At 36.0% G+C, this 25,024-nt stretch overlaps 3 protein-coding genes and 1 non-coding gene across 4 annotated transcripts; 2 read left to right on the top strand and 2 right to left on the bottom strand.

Moving 5' to 3' along the window:
* Positions 1-4,127: 4,127 nt before the first annotated feature.
* LOC117121350 (UV-stimulated scaffold protein A-like) lies at positions 4,128-14,137 on the bottom strand. The gene is made up of 14 exons (XM_033266516.1): positions 14,018-14,137; positions 13,410-13,525; positions 12,699-13,029; positions 12,247-12,367; positions 11,543-11,830; positions 10,847-10,959; positions 9,720-9,948; positions 9,437-9,590; positions 8,720-8,893; positions 7,979-8,039; positions 7,533-7,655; positions 7,175-7,268; positions 6,505-6,715; positions 4,128-5,063 (listed from the first exon to the last, which is right to left on the bottom strand). The coding sequence occupies exons 1-14, from the start codon at positions 14,021-14,023 to the stop codon at positions 4,967-4,969; spliced, it is 2,118 nt and encodes a 705-aa protein (XP_033122407.1). The 5' UTR covers positions 14,024-14,137; the 3' UTR covers positions 4,128-4,966.
* Positions 14,138-14,154: 17 nt separating this feature from the next.
* On the top strand, positions 14,155-20,599 carry LOC117121353 (RNA-binding region-containing protein 3-like). The gene is made up of 10 exons (XM_033266520.1): positions 14,155-14,271; positions 15,117-15,268; positions 15,493-15,540; positions 15,979-16,091; positions 16,489-16,605; positions 17,142-17,368; positions 17,966-18,151; positions 18,502-18,655; positions 19,177-19,309; positions 19,974-20,599. Exons 2-10 carry the CDS (start codon positions 15,128-15,130, stop codon positions 20,025-20,027), a joined length of 1,173 nt encoding a protein of 390 aa, XP_033122411.1. The 5' UTR covers positions 14,155-14,271; positions 15,117-15,127; the 3' UTR covers positions 20,028-20,599.
* A 1,734-nt stretch (positions 20,600-22,333) lies between these two features.
* On the bottom strand, positions 22,334-24,534 carry LOC117121349 (beta-2 adrenergic receptor-like). The gene has a single exon (XM_033266515.1). It carries the CDS (start codon positions 23,771-23,773, stop codon positions 22,550-22,552), a length of 1,224 nt encoding a protein of 407 aa, XP_033122406.1. The 5' UTR covers positions 23,774-24,534; the 3' UTR covers positions 22,334-22,549.
* Positions 24,535-24,745: 211 nt separating this feature from the next.
* On the top strand, positions 24,746-24,818 carry Trnap-ugg. Its single transcript has one exon. It is a non-coding gene; the product is annotated as a tRNA-Pro (tRNA).
* The last annotated feature ends 206 nt before the right edge of the window (positions 24,819-25,024 follow it).

The raw sequence follows: 25,024 nt of genomic DNA, 5'->3' as shown, positions 1-25,024 counted from the left end.
TACATTCTATACATAATTTTTTTATAGATATAATTTTCAAAATAATTTTTAATATTTCATTTACAGATAATCACTTCCATAGCATTCGTATTCATTTTATATATACTTTCTAGAGAGAAACAATTTTACAAATTATAAACGTTTCCATAGAGTTTTTATATATATTTTATATATATTTTCTATAGACTATTAAAAGTTACAGTTTTTAAAATGACTGTTTAGAATATTATACAGTTCTACAGAATATACTATAAATAAATAAATTTATATTGAAATTTCATATATGTTATACTCTATATAGATTTTATATGTTCCTATAGAGATAATCCCTATAAAATTGTTATAATACATTAAAAAAAATACAGGTAAGGACTATAATTTTTTATAGAATAAATATAGAAATTTTATAGTTTTATTATAGAGAACTTGTAATATCATTTGTATAGAATATTCTATAGAATTTCTATAGAATATGCAAGATGTATAACATGTTGGTAGGTCTATACTGGTCAGACACGAATGTGTCAATAAAATATTGAATGAAACAAAAAGAAATTAAAAACATAGAAATTACATTAAATATGTGTATATAGTATGTTATATAATTCTATAGAAACTAGTTCCTCTATAAAACAATTTTATAGAAAATACTAATTTCTGTAGAAATTGATTAGACTCTATAGAAGGTATATAAAGTTCTATAGAATTTTTCTGTATGGGTTTTCAGTTGTATGAGTGTCTGGATTAGAACATGTAGCCTTCCACTGTCAAGGTGAGTATCACGGTTAGACCACCGAGACCTAGCATATACAGTACAGGTACAACCCCCAGAGACCTTCTATCATACACCTGATGTTTACTCTCACACAGAGAAGCTGTATTATAGCTAGAAATTGGGAAAAAATAGTAAAATACAGTAAATGCCAACTCTGTGCGGCTCCAACAGTCGCGGATCCAGAATTGTTTTTGCCGTGGAAACAATAGGGAGTCTACACACACATGAGTCTCTTCGTGTTTGGTGCTGAGGTGAGCAAATTTTAAGAATAGATGGCCGTAAATTACATTCTCAGACGGTAAAAATGCAGGATCCGCCCCTGTGGATACACCAAGTCCGCAACATGCGCTCATGGCGTTGTTCCAAGTCAAAGGAAAAACTCCTTTTAGATTTAAAATAGGTCTAAATGTGTTTTGAGGCGTGATTTCAATATTCATAATGATGAAGCGGAACGAACGGACTGTGGAAGTCATTCCAAATCTCTTGTCTGACGAACAGAAAGTTCTTGATGGAACATAGGGTGTGCAGATTAGAAATGCAATTAGTTGTATGTAGCACTATGAAACGATACGGTATAATAATATGCAAGTCATTTAAAAATATATATTATATTTTAAGTGATAACAAGAAAATAGGAACATAGGATTTTATAATTGTATTAAAATTAGCAAATTCAACAAAAAAGTAAGGCAAGCTTGGTTTGTATTTGCCAAGGTAGCTTAAATTAACAACTTTCATTCATCTACACGGCACATTACTCTTTGAGGCATTTCTCGATTTATTAATTTTTATTTTTGGAGCTTACTAAGACTTTCGAATTTGAATATTCAGAAATTGTTAAAAAGCCGATGATAATGTATTGATACAAATGAAATAAAGTGTATGATTGATAGAAGCATGTCAATTAACTGAAAGTTCAAACGTTTTTTTGGAATTATGTAACATGGAACTACTGAAAACCACGCATCACAGGCGCAAACGGATGCATACATAATATACATGAATATTGACTAACGCATTAACAGCGACGCTATGCTCTTTTGTTAAATTGGAATTCGTTTGTCGGCATTATTTATATAATTACGTTATTAGCATTCAATTTAAAATTACAATGAAAAATTAATTAAATGTAAATATAATTAGGCCTAATACTATTACTGTACTGTATTACGTTGCGCAGGCCTACACCCTTAAATTGGTTGGTACAATAATCTATTTAAGAATTTTCTTTATAAAATTTTTGTAAATCAATGAAAAATGAATAGCATTTACATTTTTTATTAATTTCATGACGTGGTTTGTGCCAAGGTCTATAATACCAATAATCAACAGCCAACGCATACGCGTCTGGAGGCGTATTCTTTTAAAGTGCAAAATATAAAACGAGCTGGTTAACTAGGCCTACATAGCACTCTATGTACATAGTACATCATAGCATAGAGGTGTAATACATTCATGATCATAGTCATGTTAAAACGCAGTACACGGTTACGAAAGAGAGGAGGTACGTATGGGGTTGTCTCCCGGTGTTGTACTAGTCATTTACCACCATAAGGACCCCACCGGAAATAACTTTAGACTTCCGTGGGGTCATCCTTGGTGTTCATACCGAATAAATTCAATCTAATTTAAACAGGTCTACCTGGATCACTAACAGCATAATGGCCTCAAATTAGACCACCACTGCGACGGAAGTATTCATGGTTAGGAGATCTTCTACATGAGGTTGTCCTTAATTTGAGGTGCCTTTAAATAAAGGCACCAAATTTCCTAGTCCAATTAGAAAAACATTCTCCGAGCCAAGGAGCGGTGGATTTGTGGATTGAAAATAGATGATACATGAAAAGCGCTAAATTCGGAAAGATCCAAAAAGTAGGCCTATTAAGCGAATGGAATTTACTTACAAATTAAGATTCCTCGACTGGTATAACAATTTTGATTCATAGAAACAGATAAAGTTCTTAGCTCGCTTGTTGATGCAAGTAAGCATATTTAACGCAAAATTATTGTTGCTGACGTAGCATTTCCTAAGTTCACAAATATATGTTCAAATCTAGAAAATCACAAAATTAGAATCTATGAGGTCTTAAGTACTTTTATATATTTGTTTGGCTGGTGGGCACCATCTAGTAAAAAGCTGAGAAAAATTTATACATGTCACTGACGACATTTGCGTTACATTTTAAACATTAGGTTAAATACCCAGAAATAAATCACTATATAATGTGACATATGCATGTTCAGTATATAAAGCGCACTGAGAAATATGGTGTATTTGCCTTTAAATTCACGAAGGAGTTAAAAGTGTATAAAAGTCGTCCAATTTTATACTGATTGCAAGGACTAAATTTAGTTATACAAATTATTTACAATTTGATGAGTAAGTCAAAGTTTCATTTCTTTTTTAAAGTTTTTTTTTTCACTGGGTATTCTCTTTTTGGAGTGGCAGTATCTTAGGTATTTCGTAAATAATCGATCAGGAAGATTCGCGAGGGGTGTGGCTTATTATGGTGACGTCACGTACACGCCGATCCACTTACAGTGATTAGTCTCCCTCTACAAACAGACGTCATTGCTGAGGGCTCCCGGCGTTAATTCTCACACATCGTATTTTACAATTGTATATATATGAATAGTACGTATGTACAGTGTTTTGTTGTCCTCGTAATCTTATCTGAAGACTTGCACACAACATGATACGGACATAATACACGGGAGGGGGAAACCCCAGAAGGCCCCCAGCAATCTAATTTCTTGGAAACTCCCAATAAGGTCAAAAAGGCAAATTACATAGCAGGTTATAATGCTATGAACAACAAGTTCATCAATCAAAATTATCACTTAATGGTAAAGAAAACACAAAAATGACAATGGCCACATTCGACTGGCCGATCTTCGTTAAACCACGCCCACTTGCGCAGTGGTAAAATCCTACTTAATAAAGACGACTAGTCGAATAGAAAACTGGTAAATAAAAACAAAATGGCTGCATAGCTACCGCGATACACGCTGCGTAATCAAAGGTTGTTTTGGCTTGTGGCAGTATGAGTTTTTCGTAAAAAAAAAAAAATGTTTCCATTCAGTTTTTGAATTTTGTTAGCCTAAAATTATTTTTTGACTTCATGTGTGTAAGTATTATAATTTTTATTTTGTGAAATTTAATCTAAATTATATTAACGCAAATGTTGTTGCTAAACTGACCAATCGGCCATGTTTGTTTTGGTCACATGGATAACTTAATGTTAATTAACGCATTTTGGTTTACGTCAAGTCTATTTTGCGAACCAATCGAATGAAAATAATACTCAACGAAAAATCGTAGTCAACGAAATGAACCAGTCGAATAAGCCCACTGTGATGAAGAATTATATTCAAATTCAAATAGATTACATAATTTTAAATAAGTATTTCTTTGATAACTGACATGTAAACTGTATTTTAGTTCATTGCCACAAAACATTCTACAAAATATAACAATTGCACTATTTATTACAAATGTATCACAAGTTCTAGGATATTTTGAAATTTAGATACAGTTGTTGCAACCAACATTTCATTACAATTTTTTTAACCATCTGAAGATCTAGTAAAATTCCTGAGAAAAGACTAAAAAAGAAATATTCATATTTTACATTTTCCTGTAGCAAATGTATAATTTACAGTACTTTATAATTACAAAAAAATATTAAAAATTCATTTTTAAAGAGTCAATATACATTAAATTCAAATTTATTATTTCAATTAGTATTAATACCAGTTTGTTACTGTTTTCTACCATCATGATATAAATAGGTATGGGAACAATTAACTAAATAAACAGCTTAATGATAAGAATATTGGAAGATGACCATAAATGTAGTCTCCATTATCCAGTAATAATCATAATCGAAAAAGTTTATGCTCTCCTATCCAGATGACTTAGCTGATGTTTTCTTTTTTTGTGTGTGTCAGGCCCTAGGCCAAGTTTATGCCAAAAAGTGGCATATCCATTCACAAGACAAACATGAACACAAGTTGCTCTAAGTAAACAAGTCTCATTATGAGGAGTGGAGTTAAATTTTTGTCATGAGACAAAAATCCTATTACCATGACACAGGAATTAAACCAAGAACTTGGATTGGAAGGCCACCAAGCTATTCAACTTCACAGTGTTACTATGCACTTTAAGCAAAATTAAATTTGAAAAGACCTCTAGTTAATTGCGTAGTTGAATTGATTAGCAAATTTGTCATTGTGCCGTCGCTGTTCAAGATTGGTCATTGCTTTGGCAATACGCTTCATGGAAGATCTAAACAAACGAAGAAAAAAAATTACAATTTAAAATCTTCAATTTATTTTTCTGAATAATTTTCATCAAAATCATTCTGTCAGACAGATTATCAAACCATACAGTACATTCTTATCATAAGCAAGTGTGTATAGATAAAAATGTGGTTATGCATTGCACAACAGCAATCCTAAATGAAAAGCTCAGCACGTTTACATTTTTGACAAGTATAGAAGGATGAATGTGGACTCAAAAGTATATTAGCTCTTGAGAGTCATTTTAATCAACAAGCCATCAATAAATTAGAAGTTATAAACCAGTCATCAATAAATCAATCATTATCATTAAATAATCTAACAATCAATTAATCAACCATCAATTATAAATCTATCATCAATCATTCATAAATCAATCATAAATTGACCATCAATAAATCAGCTTTCAGTCATCTATAAATCATCCATCAGTCATCTATCATGAATCAATCAATAAATCATAAATGTATCATTCAATCAATCAATCATTCACCAATTAATCATGAATCAATCATCATTCAATTTATCATTTTTTTTGATAATTTTGTTTTTTGTTTAACAAGTGAAATAAATGTTACAAACCTGCAACATTTCAGATGGACTGCGGCTATCCTTTTAATAAATTTATCATCAGTCATAAATTTATCATCAATCATTTATCAATAAATCATCAATCAATCAATCATCCATCAATCCTCAATCATTCAATCAAGAATTAAGCATTAATCATAGATCAACCAACAATCTATCATCAATCAATCATACAGTAATAGTCAATCAGTCAATTAATCATCCATTAATCATCAATCATTCATCATTCATAAATCTATCATCAATCAATCATCAATCATTATCAATAAATCATCAATCAATCATTAATCATTTATCAATAAATCATCAATCAATCATCACTCAATCCTCAATCATTCAATCAATCAATCAATCACGAATTAAGCATTAATCATAGATCAACCATCAATCTATCATTTATCAATCATACATTAATAGTCAAAAATTCAATTAATCATTCATTAATCATCAATCATTCATCCCTCATAAATTTATCATCAATCAATTATCAATAAACATTAATCAATCATCAATCATTCAATCAAGAATTAAGCATTAATCATACATCAACCATCAATCTATCATCAATCAATCATACATTAATAGTCAATCATTCAATTAATCATCCATTAATCATCAATCATTCATCATTCAATCATCAGTCGTCAATCATCAACAATCCATCAATCCATTAATCAAGCATCAGTGTCAATCAATTTATCATCAAACAATCATCAATCATTCATCATCAATTAATCATCAATAAATAAATCAATCAATTATCAGTCAATTAAACATTCTAATTATAAGGAATTATTCAAACTCATGGTGGCATAGTGTAAGCAAATAATACTTACGGATTAAATACTTTTTTCTCAAGTCGTGTCTGAGCTGTACTTTGTTTCTTAATGCTAGTTAAATTTGGATACTTTGCTTTCTTTCCTTTTCCTTTTCCTTTTCTCTTTCCTTTTCCTGCTTTTCCCGTCACTTCTTGGGATGAGCCCATATCAAGACCAATGGCAGCTTCGATATCTCGTTGCAGATCCTGGTCAAAAAATCCTTTAGAGGCTGCAAAATAGATGTTCATATAAATCAGGTAATTACTGTAGAAAATTCCAAGACATCGGAAAACACACGATGCTTTCAGGGGTGGCGCCGTCGGGGAGAAAAAGGACAATTTGTCAGGGAGAAAAACAAATTATATGTATTTTCTACATATTAGTAGACTCTAAAATCGATTAAATAAGCCTTTGAAACCCCTAAATTGTCAAAATTTTTGGGGGCTTCTCCACAAGGAACACTTTTGAAACCTTTTAATGGAAGCTCGACCACGCCCACTTTGCTTTCGTCGAGGAAATCTGACCCCTCATCGGGGCATCGGCCCCCCCCCTGTCGGGGAACTCGGCCCCCCAGTCGGGCACCACCCCTGGATATTCTTTCAGTAAGGCAGGTAGGAATATTCACATGATGTTAATGAGAGCTTATGATGATAATGATGATGTTTTAACTGATGATGATGATGCTTACATTTGTTAGTGCTTCTCTCTGGCTGCTCTTTACATTCTGGATCTGACGGACGCCCGTCTCCATCTCTTGCAATTATCTTTCCATGAAAAGGACACTGTGAACCAACAATGATAAAATGCTATTGCTTCAGCTAGTAAAGAATTTGAGGTGATGCCCACACAATTTGTAAAATTTAATCATATGATCAATCATGTTAATACAAAGTATTTAGGTTGGTCCACACTATATTCTATGTGGAAAACTATAAAATATGTGTTATTTGCCTATATATGTCATATTGCACTCATATATAGGGATATATGTCACAGAAAAGTGAACGTAGTTTTAAGAGTGGAAAGAACCAACTATTAAAAATTACCTTAAAACGATCCCTACGCTCGCATAATTTACCATTGGGTAGAGGGGTCCTACAAGACCACTTCACAGGTTCAAAGGTCCCACTGAAGTTGATGCTGCGCCACTTCAGTGATTCTTTTTTTTTCTGCAAAAAAATTCTACAGACTCAAAATTTCCATAGAATATGATAAAATAAAACTTCATCAGGGGCAGATCCAGAGATGTCCGAAAGTGGGGAGAGGCTGATCGAGAGACAACACTACCCTAGGGGGTCCCAAGAAATGTTTGTTTTCTAAACGCCCGGAAGTAACCTCTGAGCGATCAGCAATTTATCTTTATCTCTTTCTTTTTTCCCCTTCCACCTGCCCCCACCCACTAATTCTGCCCCTGTTCATTATACCATACAAGGTACTGTTCCTCTTCCGATACTGCTCCTTTCATCAATTTTTTAAAAGAACTAAAACTCACCTCAATAACAATAACATCCTCATTATCAACTGGCTTCCAGAAACGATGCTCAGCATCAGGTCTAATGATGGAGAAATAAAAAATACACAAGGTCAATAAGGAAATATATTATCATCCACATAACATAATATAAATGACATACTAATGCCAAACACAATAGGCTCACAGCTCCCATCAGCCATCATTTGTATCCACCTACGTACCTACAATTAGGAAATATATTATCAACTATATGACATAATATAAATAATATACTACTGAAACACAATAGGCTCACAGCTCACATCAGGCATCATTTATATCCACCTACCTACCTACCTACCTACCTACCTAACTTGATTTCAAGCTTATAGCTTTTGTGCCCCTTTTGATACTATTAACAGAGAAAAACATTCTGTCTTGCTTTTGATTTTTCATGAGCTTTGTGAATCTTTAACAGCACATATTTTCTAAAAAACCACACTTATTTCGCCCAACAGCTTCAACAGTTGCTTTATAACCAAGTGTCTTTATGAAGCTTAGGATTCTCTGTCCTGAGATCAAACATTGGTAGGGCAGGATTCATGGCCATCGCATATGGAGGTGAGACGCTCTACTCCACATTTCTATTCCTTTGTGCATTGTATGACTAAAGCTACAGCCACAGGAATAAGACTATAAAAAATACTGAATAAGACTATAAAAAATACTGAACAAGGACACTAAATGCACAATTCTGGCTACAACCAACAATCCAAGTACCTTTGTATCGAGGGTGCTTCCATGTTATCCAAGTGATCCCAGTGGTATAAATCCATGTCATAGGGCACCGTTGGAGCTATTGCAAGCTCTTTCTCGCGCCGACTGTTCACGTCGCTCTTTGTTTTGCTTCCACTGAATCCTTCAACAGTGTTTCCTGGTGGCGGATTCACAGATCTTAAAGAACAAACATAACAAAATTCAGGAGATGGGATGGGGAAGGGGACAGAGATGAGGTGATTTGCAAATTACTTTTAGCAATAAATTTAGTATGAGGGGTAGGGGCAAGTCCGCCATACTCCAGTTACGTGTTGCCACTGTTGAAGAGTACAGGTCAAATTAATATTCTGTTTGGTTGCCCTATATCCTGTCATAGGATGACAATGAGGTGGAGAAGGAGGATTAAGATGATGATGAGGCTATGATGATGATGATAAGGATAATGATGATAACGATGATGTGGATAATGATGACGAAAATGATGATGATGAGAAGGATAATGATGATGAGGATAATGATAGTTATGATGAGGATGAAAGTGATGATTATGATGATGATGACAGGGACAATGACTGCAGTATTATGACAGTGACGAATAAGAATAAGCTAGTAATTGATTTGAAATTTGTAAAATTATTTTTCAACGATTGACAGACAGCAAGTACAAATTCATTAGAACAAAAATACAAAATAATAATCAAATCAAGAATCTATATTTACTTTGATTTTTGGAGAGCAGCTAATCTTTTCTTGACTGACTCTAGTGCTGCCGCCCTACTTGTTGGATCAATTAAGTCGTCTTTCTTGTTCTGTGTAATACTCCATTTAGACACCGATGTCGATGCCTGGTCCTCTGGAGGTAATGGTTCCAGACCTAAAGTTGAAGAAGTATTCACTAATATCTTAATAATCAAATTTCTCTTTGTTGTGTCTCTGAAAATATCATATTTTCTGACAAAAGATAAAGGAGGTGTATATGCATTTAACACAATAACAACATTACCATATTCTTTTCTTAGGTGGTCAGGAATGTGTGGTTCGTAGCCTTCTTTTTCAGGGACGTCTTCAAACTCATCATCGTCATCTTCGTCATCATCAACTGGTGAGGGCACTTTTCTCAGCCTTCTCTTCACATTCAGTTTTTGTACCTTATCTAGCGAAGCCTGTATCTTTTGTTTCATATCAATACATTTCTTTATCTTATCTTCCTCCTTACCGCTCTTTGATAGTACCTGTATAATAAAGTGCGCTGATATTTATTTAATGGGTACTATTACGTAATACTCAATTGAATGGATGATTCCATTAATATGAAGGCAAGTTTCAAAACTGCCATATAGCAGCTCATCCATATGTAAGTATTCACTAACTAGACAAAATCTACATTCAGCGCACCTTCCAATTCGAGACCCTTCTAAATCTGAGATCCCTCTTATTCAAGATCACTTTTTCCAAAAGAACCAAGTAACAATCTTTAATCTATTAACACTAATCTAACCCTCCATGTGGAAACAGAACCCTGAGACCATACCAAATTTCAGGTCTTAAAAGTGATCTTGAATTGGAGGGAAAACTGTATATTTTAGATACTGCAAAATATATTCCTAATCACCAAAAGCTAAATGCTTTCCAAATTATTCACTTCCTACCAGGTACCCATTTATGCTCATGAGTGAAGAGTCAAAGAGTAGATTTAGGGCATTCACTAAGGATATAAACATAGTAACCAGCTGGATTGGGTGAAACTTTGATGGAGTCGATTCTAGTGGCCGAATGGTGAAGTAAGGGCATCGTTTACTACAGCCCGGGGTTTGGTTGGTAGAAAAACGTTTTCTCATACATGGACTTAAAATGGGTACAGTATACACATCTGACTTGTGTGCACTTTAAAGAACCCACCTTTAGACGAGTAGAAAGTTACCCCGATGCTATGGTCCATTTCAACCACCATCGCTGTGGAATGATGTCTGTGAACACGAAGCTACTAAAAGCGCCTCTTTACTGCGGCTAGGCAGTCGTGGACCATGCCAATATGCATTTCAGCGCAGCGACGCTGCGAGTCATGGGTCATTCTCCTACCTTAACCTTTATGAAAAGCCCTAAGCCTAGAGGTATGCCATACTGTCTTACCTCCATCCACTTCACTATTTTGGGAATGCAAGTCTTACTTAGGAGCCTCTGCACGTCATCAATTGTTGTTATAATGTCTGTGTTGTTATCATCTTCCTCAATATTTATGGAATCTATATAAAATATAATAATGTAGAAAATACAATATATTTAATACAAAACTGTCTTTGAATAGAAGGGTAAAAGTTTAATAGTTTCCAATACAAATACAGTAAATTAAATTTATAGATTATTTAAAAATATTATTCATTTTATATTTTATGACTCCACTCAAAAAATCCAGATCTTATTCAGGAAAGAAACTAACAATAGAATTAACTAGTTCATGATAAAAACCCACAGTCAATCATGCAATCAATAGATCAATCAATCAATTAACTCATCAATTAATCAAATCCATCAATCAAATAAATCAAACAATTAATTAATTAATTAATTAGTCAATCAACCAATAATCTTCTAAAGTGATATTAATGTGATAGGCACCTACACAAACTAATAAAGATCAAGTAATTCCAAAGCATTTTAAGCTTTTTAATTTCTAATAAATTTCCTAACAAACAGCATTTAATTAAAAAAATAAACCTCTCCAATATTATATATCTATAAATTATGCATAGCTGTCCTGCACTGAGCATATGCACAAAATGTTGCAATACATTGATACAATGCTATAGAAGAAGGTGACAAACACACCTTGGTTCAGTTCAATGCTAATATTATAATTCCATGACGTCAATCCATGGTCCTGAAGAAAACTGTCACCTTGCTCCTGGCTAGACTCACAGCTACCACTTTCAACACCGCCCTCACTCGTTGCAGAATTCTGTGATGAAGGCAAGTTATCTGTGTTTGAGGATGCCTGTGACGAACATCTCTCATCCACTGTGTCTTCATTGTGGTCAAAGGTATCAGGGGATGGGAGTAGCAGCTGAAGACAGTTTTCTAATTCTGTTAGCGATCGTTGCATGTCTGGCAATGTATCTAGTAAAAATTGAAAATTTCAAAAGAAAAATATTATAACATCAGTCCATATTGCCATCATTTACTAACCAGAATAATCTATATGCTGCTTGTATGCACAACCACTCTCTGACAGAGCGAAACTACAGTACAAGCATACACAGGCTGGGCCGACACAGTTCTCAGGGATGTACCTCCACTCTTTCAAAGGCTGAGGCATTACAGTTTTTACAGGTTGTGCCACTTGAACTCTCACACACTGAACTACTACAGCCTGTGCCACCTAAGCTCTGACAGACTGCACTAACACTCTTTTACTGGCTATGCCACCACAGCTCTTACAGGCTGAGTCACCACATCTCTCTCAGGCTGCACCACCACAAACATCTCACAGGCTTCAACATTCTCTGTTTCACCACAGCTGTCAGAGTCCTTACCATGAATTTCATTAACAGTAACGTTCATTTTTTCTTGTAAAGCTATTTCCATCTTCTTTTTTCTTGCAGCCTCTCTCTGTTGTTCGGCCAAAGTGGCTGCTTGTATGTTATTAAAGTCCACCTAAATTCAAATCACAAGAAAAAGCAATTAAATCTTTCACAATACTTTTCAATGCCATCAGATTAAACAATTTTTCTAGCTAAAACATATTTTTACCTCCTACTGCACAGTTTTTTCTCTCTGACTTGTTTAGAAATTTTAATTTTAATTATAATGTTTACCATTAATTAATTTATATTCTATATGTGTGTGGTAAAAGCAATAAAAATAAACAAACAAAAAAACTAATGCTCTTTCACAATTCCCAACTTGTGATAATTCTGCAGTCTCACAAAAACCTAAGAAGTGTACTGGTAGTTAGAAACTTGACTACTGTGATTAAAAAACTTACCCTTTTAACATGTTTCAGATAGTTGTAACCTAGAGCAAGTTTTTTATAGCTTTGCCCAAATTTCTCATACCAGTTCTGAACTGTCTTAAGGGTCTGTTCCTTCAGGAGATTGGCAGCTGCCTTTGGTGGAGGTAAAGGCATCTCTAGACACATCTCTGATGTAAGTTCTAGAAATTCTTGAAAATCGGAAACAAGTAATTCTCGGAAATGATGAGATCGTGCAAATATCTCTTGGATGATCTGGAAAGCAGATAACCGTATTTCTGCATGGTCCATTCTTAGCTGTGTCATCACTAAATGAAATAATTGACCAACAAATGCATCTGATGTTCTGGAAGATATAAAGAAGAATGACAGATTTGAATACACAATCTCATATGTTCTAAATTATACACATACAGTATATACTGTAATTATAAATACCCAATACTACATACAATTCAGGCTTTTTACATAGTGCCAAAGAATAGGTGATCACAATTCTCCAGAGGTGTACCGTAACAAGGTGTGTTCAGTTCAAAGATTTTCAATTGAATCATGTATTAACTATTAATCCTTAACACTAGGCCTATATAACACTATCGGTTATTGTGTATTGCACATTATAAATTGAAAAACCCAACAATCTATATTTCAATTACTTTTCTACAGTAGGCCTATGTTTATAACCAGCATAGCATTAGCTAGTCCTTCATTTGGATATTTCACTACCTGCATATATTCTTGATCTCCTTTAATTTGCCTTTATCTAGAGAAGGTTGTCCAGAGGTTGTTAAATGTTCTACAGCTTCTGCTAGCTGAGCACAAAGAACATGATCCAATACGGCCTGCAAAAAGAAAGTAATCCGAAAAACTGTTTTAGAAAATATGCTACTAGGACCTACTCTCTAGCTAGGTAGGTCTAAAGAGAGAGTTTTAAAAAACAATGATGTGGCTGCCACAATGGACAGTGCCATATACCTGGCTACATACATTACTACACGAGTAGTCGAGTGTGGCTACAGATGCCCAGGCTTTTGTAGGCTAGGGCTGCCTTGCTGTATGTATTGCACTGATGGTCATTCAGTATAGGCCTGTCCAGTCCCCAGCCTAAGCCTAGGCTTAGTTAGGCAGCCTAGGCCTAGATCCAACAGCGGATAGGCCTGGCTACCGCCCAACAACAAGTCGGCATACATATGCCTAGGCCTATTTTGGTATACTAGGCTAGGGCCTATACAAAAAAAAACAAAAAAAACAAAACACTGGTGTTTTTTTTTTTTTATCATGTTATGTTTATCGATATATATTTTCATTTATAATTAAGTATATATACTACTTACTGCCATTCTAAGCTGAATAAAATCCGTAAACTGTTGAGGTCAGCAAAACTTCACTTTCGTTTTGCTTTATTTTCATCTGTTCATTTGTTATTGTTATAACACCCTCTAGCAGAAGAAAAGAAAATAACTACTTACCCAAAGAGGGCGACAAACACTAAACACATGCAGTACTTCAGTACGAAAGGGAAGCTGAGAATTTAATATCGTACTATTTTTTAACTGTAAAAAGCTTAAAAGTGGTAAATTTGGGGTTGGTACGTATTGGATATCCATCTATGTATGACGATGGGCCATCCTAAGTTATGTTATAAAGTTTTGATTTAGGTTAGGCCCTGACTTTAGGCCCTAGGCTAGCTAGCTAGGCATGGCTTGCATGCAGGCTTGTTTGTGTATTGTTTTGCCAGATAGTAGTAGGCCTAGCTAAGCAGACTTAGCAGATAGCCTTGTCTCTGTGTGTTTGTTCAACCGAACATTGTAATGATTATTAATATATAGATATAGGCGTAGGAGACTATATATACAAGGAGGATTTTAGCTGTAAAGTAAGGCCTGCGTGGGGAATTAACACGCTGTGCAAAAATATTGATTTTTAGGCACAAAAAAATGAAGCTGGTTTTTGATTGAGGTATCACTATCATCCACCTAATTAAAAACTTTACATAATATGGCCAGGATGATGACACTTAAAAATTTGAGTATAGTTTTCTTTTTAGGGGGTGGGGTCCCCATGAATCCACCACTATCATTGTATATAATGGATTCCCTATATAATATATCCTTAAGCCCACAAAAATTGTATTATCAACCAACTCACATCACTTTTCTCCGGTTTTAAATCGATTTAGCACAATTCGTTTGGGATTTTTAACCAGAATAAATTCCCATGCTCAAAACTCGCTCAGACACTACACCTCTCTAATTTACTGAAGCAGACAAACCAGCAGTATTTGATAATGATTAACAGTTTTTCTCAAAATTGATGTTCCCAATCCAAGTTTCAACAAGCTATCTGCCTACCAAAGCTAATCTATGCTTTATTGATACAGTATATAAATTTCTGATATTTTATGACGTAACTTTTTTTTCTCATGTTGTAAAGATAGTTTCTTGATGGGTGCTCCAGGAAATCAGCAGAGCAATGTCTTGCTTGTTCGTCACCTTCCAAATGAACTTTCTGCCTCCGAAAAACAGAGTCTCTTACAACATTTTGGAGCAACTAGTGTGAAGTGCATGGCCAATAGAGGGCGTTTGGTAAATATCACAAATGATTTATATTTCACCATAATGACAATTAAACATAAATAAAATACTATCTAAATTGCTTAAAATTGATTTTTACAGAATGTGCCAACAGAAGTCTTACACCATTTTTTTGCAGACTTTACTTCTTGTGTACCCTGATTTTTAACAAGCATTGGTGGGGGTTACACATGATCTATTCAGCATTTGTTTTTATTTTTTTATTTAATTTGCAGAAACATGCTGCATTTGCAACCTTTAGTGACGAAGAGTCAGCAGCTAAGGTAAGCAAGTGAGTGTGAGAAGGTCAATTGTTGATAGTAGATTTAAACTGTGCATATAGCTCACTGCCTCCTTCTTGTATCAAATAACAGCAAAAAGGTGATCAGCTAATAGCTTTCTAATACATCAGTCACAAGGCCTCTGCTAGTACTACGTCAGCCATTAGCCCTCTGATAGCCCACTAGCCTCCAGTTACATCAGCCATTAGCCCTTTACTACCTCAATTAACCAGTTCTCCACTACATCAGAGCTCACCAGTACTCCACTACATCAGTCACCAGCTATATTCTTCATCAACCCACCAGACGTTACATTAACCATTTCTTCTAATGGAATCAGTCCACCACCTATGTATTTCTCTCGACTACATAAGCCCATGCCTATGACTTCATACAAGCTTATCACCCAGATGATGTGCTAATCAGTTCAGTTATTTTTAGGCTCTAGGTAGACTGCATCAATTGAAGGTTATGGGACATACACTGGTGGTAGAGTTTGCCAGGACACAACAACAGAAGGACATGGCTGCTGGGCCTACAATTGAAATTCCAAAGTAATACATGATTTTGTATTCTGATATTTTGTATGTCTTGTAATTGAATGATGATGGTTGTCTGCCATCAGATGCTGCCTATGTGTTGGGTTGTAGCCGGGGGATTGTGATGCTGCCTGTGTGTTGGGTTGTAGCCAGGGGATTGTGATGCTGCCTGTGTGTTGGGTTGTAGCCGGTGGATTGTGATGCTGCCTGTGTGTTGGGTTGTAGCTGGGGGATTGTGATGCTGCTTGTCTGTTGGGTTGTAGCTGGGGAATTTTGATGTTGTTTTGTAAATTGCCTCGTAGCTTTTCCTAAGAGGTTATTTGTATTTGGTCTGTTTATTCTTTCTATGATGATAGTAAATTCAAATTCAATATTTCACCAATTCTTGTTTAATTTGTACTTCACAATATAGAACCACTGATGATGAACCCCAAAGGCAAGAAAAAAACAAAAAGGATGCTGAACAAATTGCAAAAGAGAAGAGTAGAAAACTGAAGGGACAGATAATGAGTGCAGCCAGTAGCTTAGGGTAAGTGCATTTTCAAGCATGCTTAGGCAAATGAGACGAAAACATCTGCAAAGGAAATTATAGATGAAATAATAGTGAGTTAGTTCGGTACAGTAGACACATGGCTGCGTAAATAGAAGAGCTTTAAGGCTATCAGTCAGCAGTGTAGACAGAAAGGCTGATTGTAATAACATAGCCGGGAGAGATAATGAGTGCAGCCAGTAGCTTAGGGTAAGTGCATTTTCAAGCATGCTAAGGCAAATGAGACGAAAACATCTGCAAAGGAAATTATAGATGAAATAATAGTGAGTTAGTTTGGTGCAATGGACACATGGCTGCGTAGATAGAAGAGCTTTACGGCTATCAGTCAGCAGTGTAGACCGAAAGGCTGATTGTAATAACATAGCCGGGAGAGATAATGAGTGCAGCCAGTAGCTTAGGGTAAGTGCATTTTCAAGCATGCTTAGGCAAATGAGACGAAAACATCTGCAAAGGAAATTATAGATGAAATAATAGTGAGTTAGTTCGGTACAGTAGACACATGGCTGCGTAGATAGAAGAGCTTTAAGGCTATCAGTCAGCAGTGTAGACCGGCCTAAAGCTAAGAAAATGAAGCTGCAAGCACCCTCTGCTGGCATTTTGAAGTCCTTAACTGGTTCCAGTGCTGCTGTAGCCAAGCCTAAAGATGTCTTTGATCAACAGCTGCAAACTGGCATTAAGAAACTTGAGATGAAACTTCCGCAAACCTTGTCTGATATACTGGAAGCTCATGCAAATAAACCAGGTGATTTCAATTATTCTGCCTTCACTCTGTGAATGAAGCTAAACTGGTGGTAGGCAGTGAGCATAATGATTCTTTCAGACCTTTAGTGTAGAGACAAGCTTAGAAGGTTAAAGGTTAAATTCCATCAATGCTTTCCTTGTGTTTCAGTTAGATGGTTGAAATGCAAGCTATAGAGCGAACTATTATTTAAGCCATGGAAACCGATGTGCATGTGAAAGAATGCACATACACTTGTTGGAAGGAGTAGAGAATTGTCCCTCAGTGTGTACTGCCCAATTCAGTACCAGAAGGACCCCACTAGAAATGAGTCTCTGACTTGTGTGGGTTACTGTCTCATGACCAGTGGCGTACTTAAGAGACTTCAAATGGTGGTTGGGGAGGGGGGTTGTGAAGCTGAACTGGGAGGCTTGTTGATTAAGTTAGGGGGTGTTCTCTCGCAAAATCAGGAATATATAAGGTGACTATAACTAATTGAGTGTAATTTTTTGGTTTTGAACAGTTCTAGTGGGGGAGGGCATGCACTCCCCCAGGCACCTTTCCAGATATGCCACTGCCCATGACTTTTTGATAACTTGTTATTTTATTTATTCAAAAAAGAAACTGTGCAGGCACCTGGAGATGATAAGACATCTGTGGGGTTTGGAGTGCTGCAGGCTCCGGCAAAACAACCAGAAGGCAAGCAGTCAGAGGATGAATCAAGTGATGAAGATGAGGATGAAGATGATGAAATCAAAGAATTTATCACCTCCAGGCAACTGAGGAAGAACAGAGTATCATCTAAAGGTAAAATGAATAAATAATTTAAAAGAAAATAAAGCATTTTACGATGTGTTTTTGGTTTTCTGTCCAGAGGGAGCATTGGTTGATTGACATTTGTGTTCTCCAGCACCATGTATAAATTTGTTTTCTGTCACTCCAGCTTTTGTTTGAGTAACTTTTTAGATAATTTTTAAACATAAAAAATTAATACCATGTTTGACAGTTTTACTATCATATTTTGGGTATCAATAGGACTATATTTCACTGATAAGATTCAGGGACAAAGGAGAAAGAAATTGTTATCCAGTTAAGTGACTCTTTCATATTCTCTTCTAATGAATGCATACAAAATAATTTACTTTATGTATTTGCAGAGATGGAAAGTATGTCAGTGTTTAAGAGGTACAACCCAGGAGAGCCTACTACAAGGCTGTACATCAAGAACCTCAGCAAGCAGTGCGAACAAAAGGACTTGAAGTTTATCTACGGACGATATGTTGACTGGGAATCCAAAATGGATCAGGACATGTAAGGAATTTGCATTAATCTCAGAAATTGTTCATCAGTGAATATCATTGGGTAATTCAGTCTGGGAAGGGAAACACAGCTCTTCCACTCCAACCCTACACCCCAACCTCTACTGCCCTCCCCTCCCAACCTAGAGGCATTGGATAAACAAAATTGATAATAGAAAACAAAACTTTAAATCTTGGGTTACACAAATTATATATTTAAGCCTGATGTCCATCAAAATCGCTACACACTCTCGCTGACTTCTTTGGCGATGCTGATTGGTCAGTTGAATCAGAGAGCGTTCCCGATTGTGTCAGAGACAGCTACGCAGTGCAATGATTGCAGTGAGTACGCTGTAGCGACTGTGTAGCGATTTTTATGGAAACCAAGCTTTAAGGAGAATAAATATACTATATATATTCATTTTGTTTTCAACTATGCTTATAAATAAGTAGCTTGGGTTCTACAAACAAAAACTGATATGAATAAAAGGCTTATAATTATATACTACTTTTTCCTTGTGGATGTTTCCGTAGGTTTTCAATTCAGTTGATGACACAAGGACGGATGAAAGGCCAGGCTTTTGTGAGCTTACCAAGTGAATTTGCAGCAAAAAAAGCGCTCCGAGACACCAACGGCTACTTACTACAGAGTAAACCGATGGTGGTGGTATCCTTTAACACTACAAGTGATGACAAAAATGTGATAATGATAAAGGTGATGTTGATAGCTATGATGATGATGGTGAGGAGCTGTTTTAAGTAATACAGTGCTCAAAATGGGGTTTAATTTACTAATTTAATCCTGTAGGTCCTTAATCCACTAGGTTCTCATAAGCAGGTGTACTGTAATGTTGGTGGTGCTGATGAAGCAGTGGTGAATCCAGGTATTTGAAATAGAGGGGGCCCGGGGGACTTTCACAGAGTGTCTAGACCAACTCAGCCCCACCATGGTTGGTGTTGAAATAAGAAAATTTATGATTATGGCACCTAGGGGTGGGGGTGCAGGCCAACTTGACCCCTCTCCCCTTTGAATCCACCAATGGAAAATAGTGGCATTAGTAGCATTAGTATTGTCATCATCGTACTTACCATCGTGTAACCCAGTATGATACCCCATTCCATGTCATGAACATGTGGCTGTTATTGACTGATTAACAGTTGACTTTAAAACCACTGCTAATGTAGTAATTTGAGAAAGAGAGAAAAATGATCTTCACTTATGATCCAAAGCCATAAATAATGATTACCAAGCACAAAAAGCACTGCCCTTCATGCTCATATTTACTTCTTTTTATATGAATATGACCTCTTATCCTTAATGAAAGCATTAGCAATTTGCAAGATCTTCAAAGCCAAAAGAACAAGCACCTAACAAAAACAGCTGAGGAAGCTAACAGAATGCAAGAAAATGCGATTATGATCTTCCCGTATATAGATTGATGGAACTAATAGATTCTCTGACATTTTCCACTTCATTCGTTGCAGATAAACTTACATCATTACATTACGATCGTATGTTATCAATTCTATTGCTCAGTTGTGGCTGATTACGTATGATGACGTTGATGAGTTAACAACAACCGAAGGACAAGACAATTTAATTTTATTTAACTGGTATTGTAATTATATGCAACCGGAGAATGTCATTAAATGTTGGTTGTTGGACATGTAATTGAGTACATTTCAACACCAAGATGCTTTTTAATGATTATAATATATGGTGAACTGACATATTAAATATTGAGCATATATGAAGGCAAATAAGAATAAGCCCTGCAATACAACTTGACGCAGGAAGGGAAGCTCTAGACATATCATGTGGAATGGAGTTCTGGCCTAGTGGTCAAAATGTCTGCCTTCCAATGTCCATTTCCTTACCGGATTAACACAAGACAGAATATTATAATGGATATTGGATAAATGTTACACTTACCATACCAAAATCACCAACTTCACAAAAGTAGTGATTACTTCACAAAAGTAGTAACCTTACTAAAAGTTGGTACAATTGATAAGCAGTGAAGATACAATTTAACACAATTTGTGATTATATGCTCACATCCATTTTAAATATCTGAGCAGTGCTAAAGGCCTCTGTTTTCTTCTTTTTTTTTTTTAAATTAATATTAGCAAGGTTGGATGAGTATGATTTATTCATATTTTTAACAAAATGAAATGATATTAATTTGGCCATTTGAAAACCACTTAACTTTTTACTATATTGGAGTAAGGTAAAGGTTCAAAACCTGAAGCAGACTGGAGTGCCCGTCTCTCTTACTTTAGCATTTGGGCCAGACTGTGCAAGGCTGTGGGGGGTTCACCACTCCTCCTGCATTGCAGTCTGTTTTACCTTCCCAGCATATGCCAGTACCCAATTAAACACCTAGGTGGAGAGAGACATACGTAGATAAAGTGTCTTGCCTAAGGACACAAGCAACTTGCACAGCGAGAGTTTCGAACCCCTGACCTCAAGGTTGAGAGTCAGAGCCACAACCGTTGCGACAACCGCTTCTACGAGTAATTGGAGTAATCCGACTTTATTAAAAATGCAGATACACATCTCCTCTAATTAACAATCCCACCAATCAAAGCCCCCTCCAATAATTGACCACCTCCAATTAAAGATCACCACCTCCAATTAAAGACCACCTCTAATATAAAGACCATGTTTTTGCGACCCCAATTTGAGTGTTTGTCTTTTAATTTTATTATAATAATTTTTCAAAGGAAAGACCAAGGCTGCTAGAGACGCTGAAAACTCCAGTCCCAAAAGTGGGCTTTAATTGGAGAGACCTGCATATGCATTTCAAATTCTTTGCTTTTGTTACTTCACAAATGGAAGTCTCCATTATTACTGGTTACATAATGATGCGTTAAGGCATTAATGAAGAAAACGGATAATTTAATAAAGTACTTCATTTTTACAGATTGGATGATTTCATTGTTTTGTGTATGCGTCTCAATGTGTCACAATGGCGACACCAATGGGCCATTGTAACAGCTTCCCCCTCTCTGTGCTGGAGAAAAGGAATTCTATGTAAATTTTACAGAATGTGAGACAAATTGATTTAATAAACCTTTCAAATCAATAAATTGTCGGGGGGTTCTGGGTTGTTTTGGCCCATTTATGTCCCTGTCGCGTTCATCAATTCCCCCTCCCCCGAGAAAGTAATTTTGCCACCACGTGACCACTATTAAATTATTTAAGGTTCTGCTCAGTTTTTAGCAATTAGATCTGAAATTAAATGTAGCACTTCGTATTCAGCTACTACAGTATGAATATTACATTACAGCAATAGCGAGGATTCAAAATTTGTGGAGGGGTGCCATTGGTTTAAATTAACCCACTAAGGCTGGGGTCAGGGAGCTGCCAAAATCCCCCTGTGGAGCTCATTCTAGTAATTTAGATGTTCAACTATATAACCAAATCTGAACCAAATACGTTTATAAATTACTATATATTTTGTATAGTCCAATCAATGATATTGTGTATAATGACTGATATTGAAGTGTAGACATGGGGCCCATTCTATACGTATACAAATGTATGCGTTTGCCTCAGTGAATGTAATTTTAATTTGCGTTTTAAAATCGACCGTGTGGCTGGCGTAGACGTAGCTTTGCTTCTGTTGCGTCAAAATCCAAATAATAATAGTGGGAATCAGACAAAATCAACCTCTATAAATATACATTTCCTGAAACATTTAATCGATTCATTAATAAATTTACAAATTGTAGAAAATAATTGTAAGTTAGAAAAGTAAAGTTATATCATTAAAATATTAAAATAAAATAATATATATCGGATAGGACCATTTTACTTTTAAATAAAGCCTGCGGATACTATGATATACAAATGTACCTTCATGATTAAATAATTGGTGTTCACACAAAATGCCAAACATTATCATACGCTTTCAGACTCTTCAGATAAACTATCAAAATGTTTCTCTGGTTCAGTGTTGCATTGCTCGATAATTGGAGAAAGTTTCATAGACTTATGATTGCTGTTCTGATCAGACTTGTTCACTGTTCCGTTTTGAATTTCATCTCCGATTTCAGTTTGTAAACATTTCCTATACGTATCTGCAGAAGAATTTTGGCGCGATTGCACGCTGTACAGTCGCCTGTCAACTTTGCGACATCTTGCGCATACGACAATTCTTCGAAATGCCATTTTGAATTCTTTATGTCGGAAATTATAGATAAATGGATTCATCATACTATTAATATAACCTAACCACGTGACCCCGCCATCTACTGCGTTCGGAACTTTATGTTGGCAGCCACAAAAGTTGATAATTATGTACATTAAGAAAAATGGAAGCCAGCAGAATATAAACCCACCCATAATGACACCCAGCGTACGAACGGCTTTGAATTCGCTGGAAAATGTTCTGAAGCCCCTCTTTGATGTCCCGTTACCAATTTTTCCATAGTTGCCACTTTCGCGTAAAATACGCGACGCCTGATCACGCGCTATTCTGTATATTTTACAATACGTGAAGACCATAATTGCGAGCGGTACATAAAATGACGTCATGGAAGATATTATTGCGAATGTTGGTGTAACGGCGAAATTCACGCTGCACTTGTTCGAATCGCGTCCGTCCGGATTTCCGCCGTAGAGTCCACTAAATATTGGTACGAACGACACTAGTCCGGACAACAACCACACAACTGCAATCATCACGGCCACACGTCGCTTTGTCATGATCCTCATGTACCTCAAGGGCCGTGTAATAGCTAGATACTTATCCATGGATATCATACACATATTCAAAATAGACGCCGTGCAACATAGAACATCAAAGGACATCCACATTAGACAGACAAAGTTTCCGAATATCCAGTCATTATTATACAGAATACGGGCGGTGGAAAACGTCATAACAAACACGGCCACAGTAATGTCCGCTACTGCCAGGTTCACCAACAGCAAGTTCGATGGCGTGCGCAATCGACGGAACGATACGACGGATGCGACGACGAGGAAGTTTCCAGATATGACGATAAGAATAGCGATAACGCACAGCACTCCGATTACTATGTTCTGCAGTGATCCTGAGGGTGCTGGTGATGCGAGTGCCGGGTCAGTGAGTATCAGCGTATTTGGGTTTGTCACATTCATGTTAATGCTTCGAAGTGAATTGGCCTTGCATCAAATAGGCCTTATACATTAATAAAATTACCTTCGGCCTATATACAGATATTGCCAACTACAAAACGGAATGCATTGGACCAGACAAGTACTCCTATCGTAATTCATATCCGCTAAGCCGCAAACGTCACAGCTCGAATAAGGTTTTACTAATCATTCTGTGCCGTAATTCATTTATCTGCGAAATAACATTTTTTCCGGTCACGTACCAGTCAACGATAATCCAACGTGCAAAACACGAAAGGCTTATAATGAATTTGTCTGAAAAACAAAATCAACAACATCAACACGGCGAGGACATGATTATATTGAAAAAGATAGTCTCGAGTAAACAGTGTAAGACGCATATGATGAATGGTAATTGGTACCTCTGTCAGACTATAGAGTAACACCTTTGTGTTAAATATTCGACATTCCAGGTCCCCTCTATCACATTCGCAAAAATAGCTTCCTTAGTTACAATATTGATCAACACTTGTCTACAAAGCATCTTAATACTGTAGTGTCCGATGCTTCCACAAAATCCTCTTTAAAGGTGCAATTACCAATACTTCCAATTGAATGTAACGTAACGTGATTGTTTATTGGACTGTGTGCGTGTAATATGAACGAGTTTCTGGTATCCAGCGTGGACAAGTCTAACACGTATGCGTTGAACCATTTGTTTATTGTCAACGTGTCGGTGACAATCTTTAGACACTCAACGCAAGACTACTTCTCCAGTCTGGATAAGACCTGTCTCTTATACACATCTAGATGTGTATAAGAGACAGCTGTTGGAGCCCTTGGCGGGAACAGATATATATATATATATATATATATATATATAATATGTATATATATATGCCTTTATAGTTTATATATATGCTATTATTTGTTACCAGCCGTACCTATTGTGTAATAGAATGTGTCTGACGTTATTTGAATCTGTTCAACCATAAGGCCTCTGTGATCTAATGGTTATGACGCTCGATTTGGCAGCGAGAGGTCGCAGGTCCGAATCCTGTCAGAGGCATTTTATTACACAATTTCTTTATTTATAGGACATTCATTGAGATCTGACAATGAGTAAAAGGAAAAATTCAGCATTCACCGGACGCCACAACCATTTGACCACTAAGGCGCTGTGGTGAATTCAAACGCCAGTAAATTCTTAATCATTGTAATTATTTTAAACGTGTCTGACGTCACAGCTTTGATATAGCCCTAATGTCGCACGTG

This window comes from Anneissia japonica, unplaced genomic scaffold, assembly GCF_011630105.1.
Source record: "Anneissia japonica isolate Jap-2015-1 unplaced genomic scaffold, ASM1163010v1 scaffold21_len1647178_cov195, whole genome shotgun sequence".
NCBI lineage: Eukaryota > Metazoa > Echinodermata > Crinoidea > Comatulida > Comatulidae > Anneissia > Anneissia japonica.
This window is presented reverse-complemented; position numbering and strand designations above follow the sequence as displayed.

Bases quoted from the DNA above. Each gene is read 5' to 3' on its own strand.
- LOC117121350 (XM_033266516.1), bottom strand. The intron at 11,831-12,246 runs GTAAGGACTCTG...AATTTTTACTAG, and splicing joins TACTGTTAATGAAATTCATG to ATACATTGCCAGACATGCAA. The intron at 9,591-9,719 runs GTAATGTTGTTA...CTTCAACTTTAG, and splicing joins CCACCTAAGAAAAGAATATG to GTCTGGAACCATTACCTCCA.
- LOC117121353 (XM_033266520.1), top strand. From the start codon at position 15,128: ATGGGTGCTCCAGGAAATCAGCAGAGCAATGTCTTGCTTGTTCGTCAC. The intron at 15,541-15,978 runs GTAAGCAAGTGA...AGTTATTTTTAG, and splicing joins ACGAAGAGTCAGCAGCTAAG to GCTCTAGGTAGACTGCATCA. The intron at 16,092-16,488 runs GTAATACATGAT...TTCACAATATAG, and splicing joins CCTACAATTGAAATTCCAAA to AACCACTGATGATGAACCCC.
- LOC117121349 (XM_033266515.1), bottom strand. From the start codon at position 23,773: ATGAATGTGACAAACCCAAATACGCTGATACTCACTGACCCGGCACTC.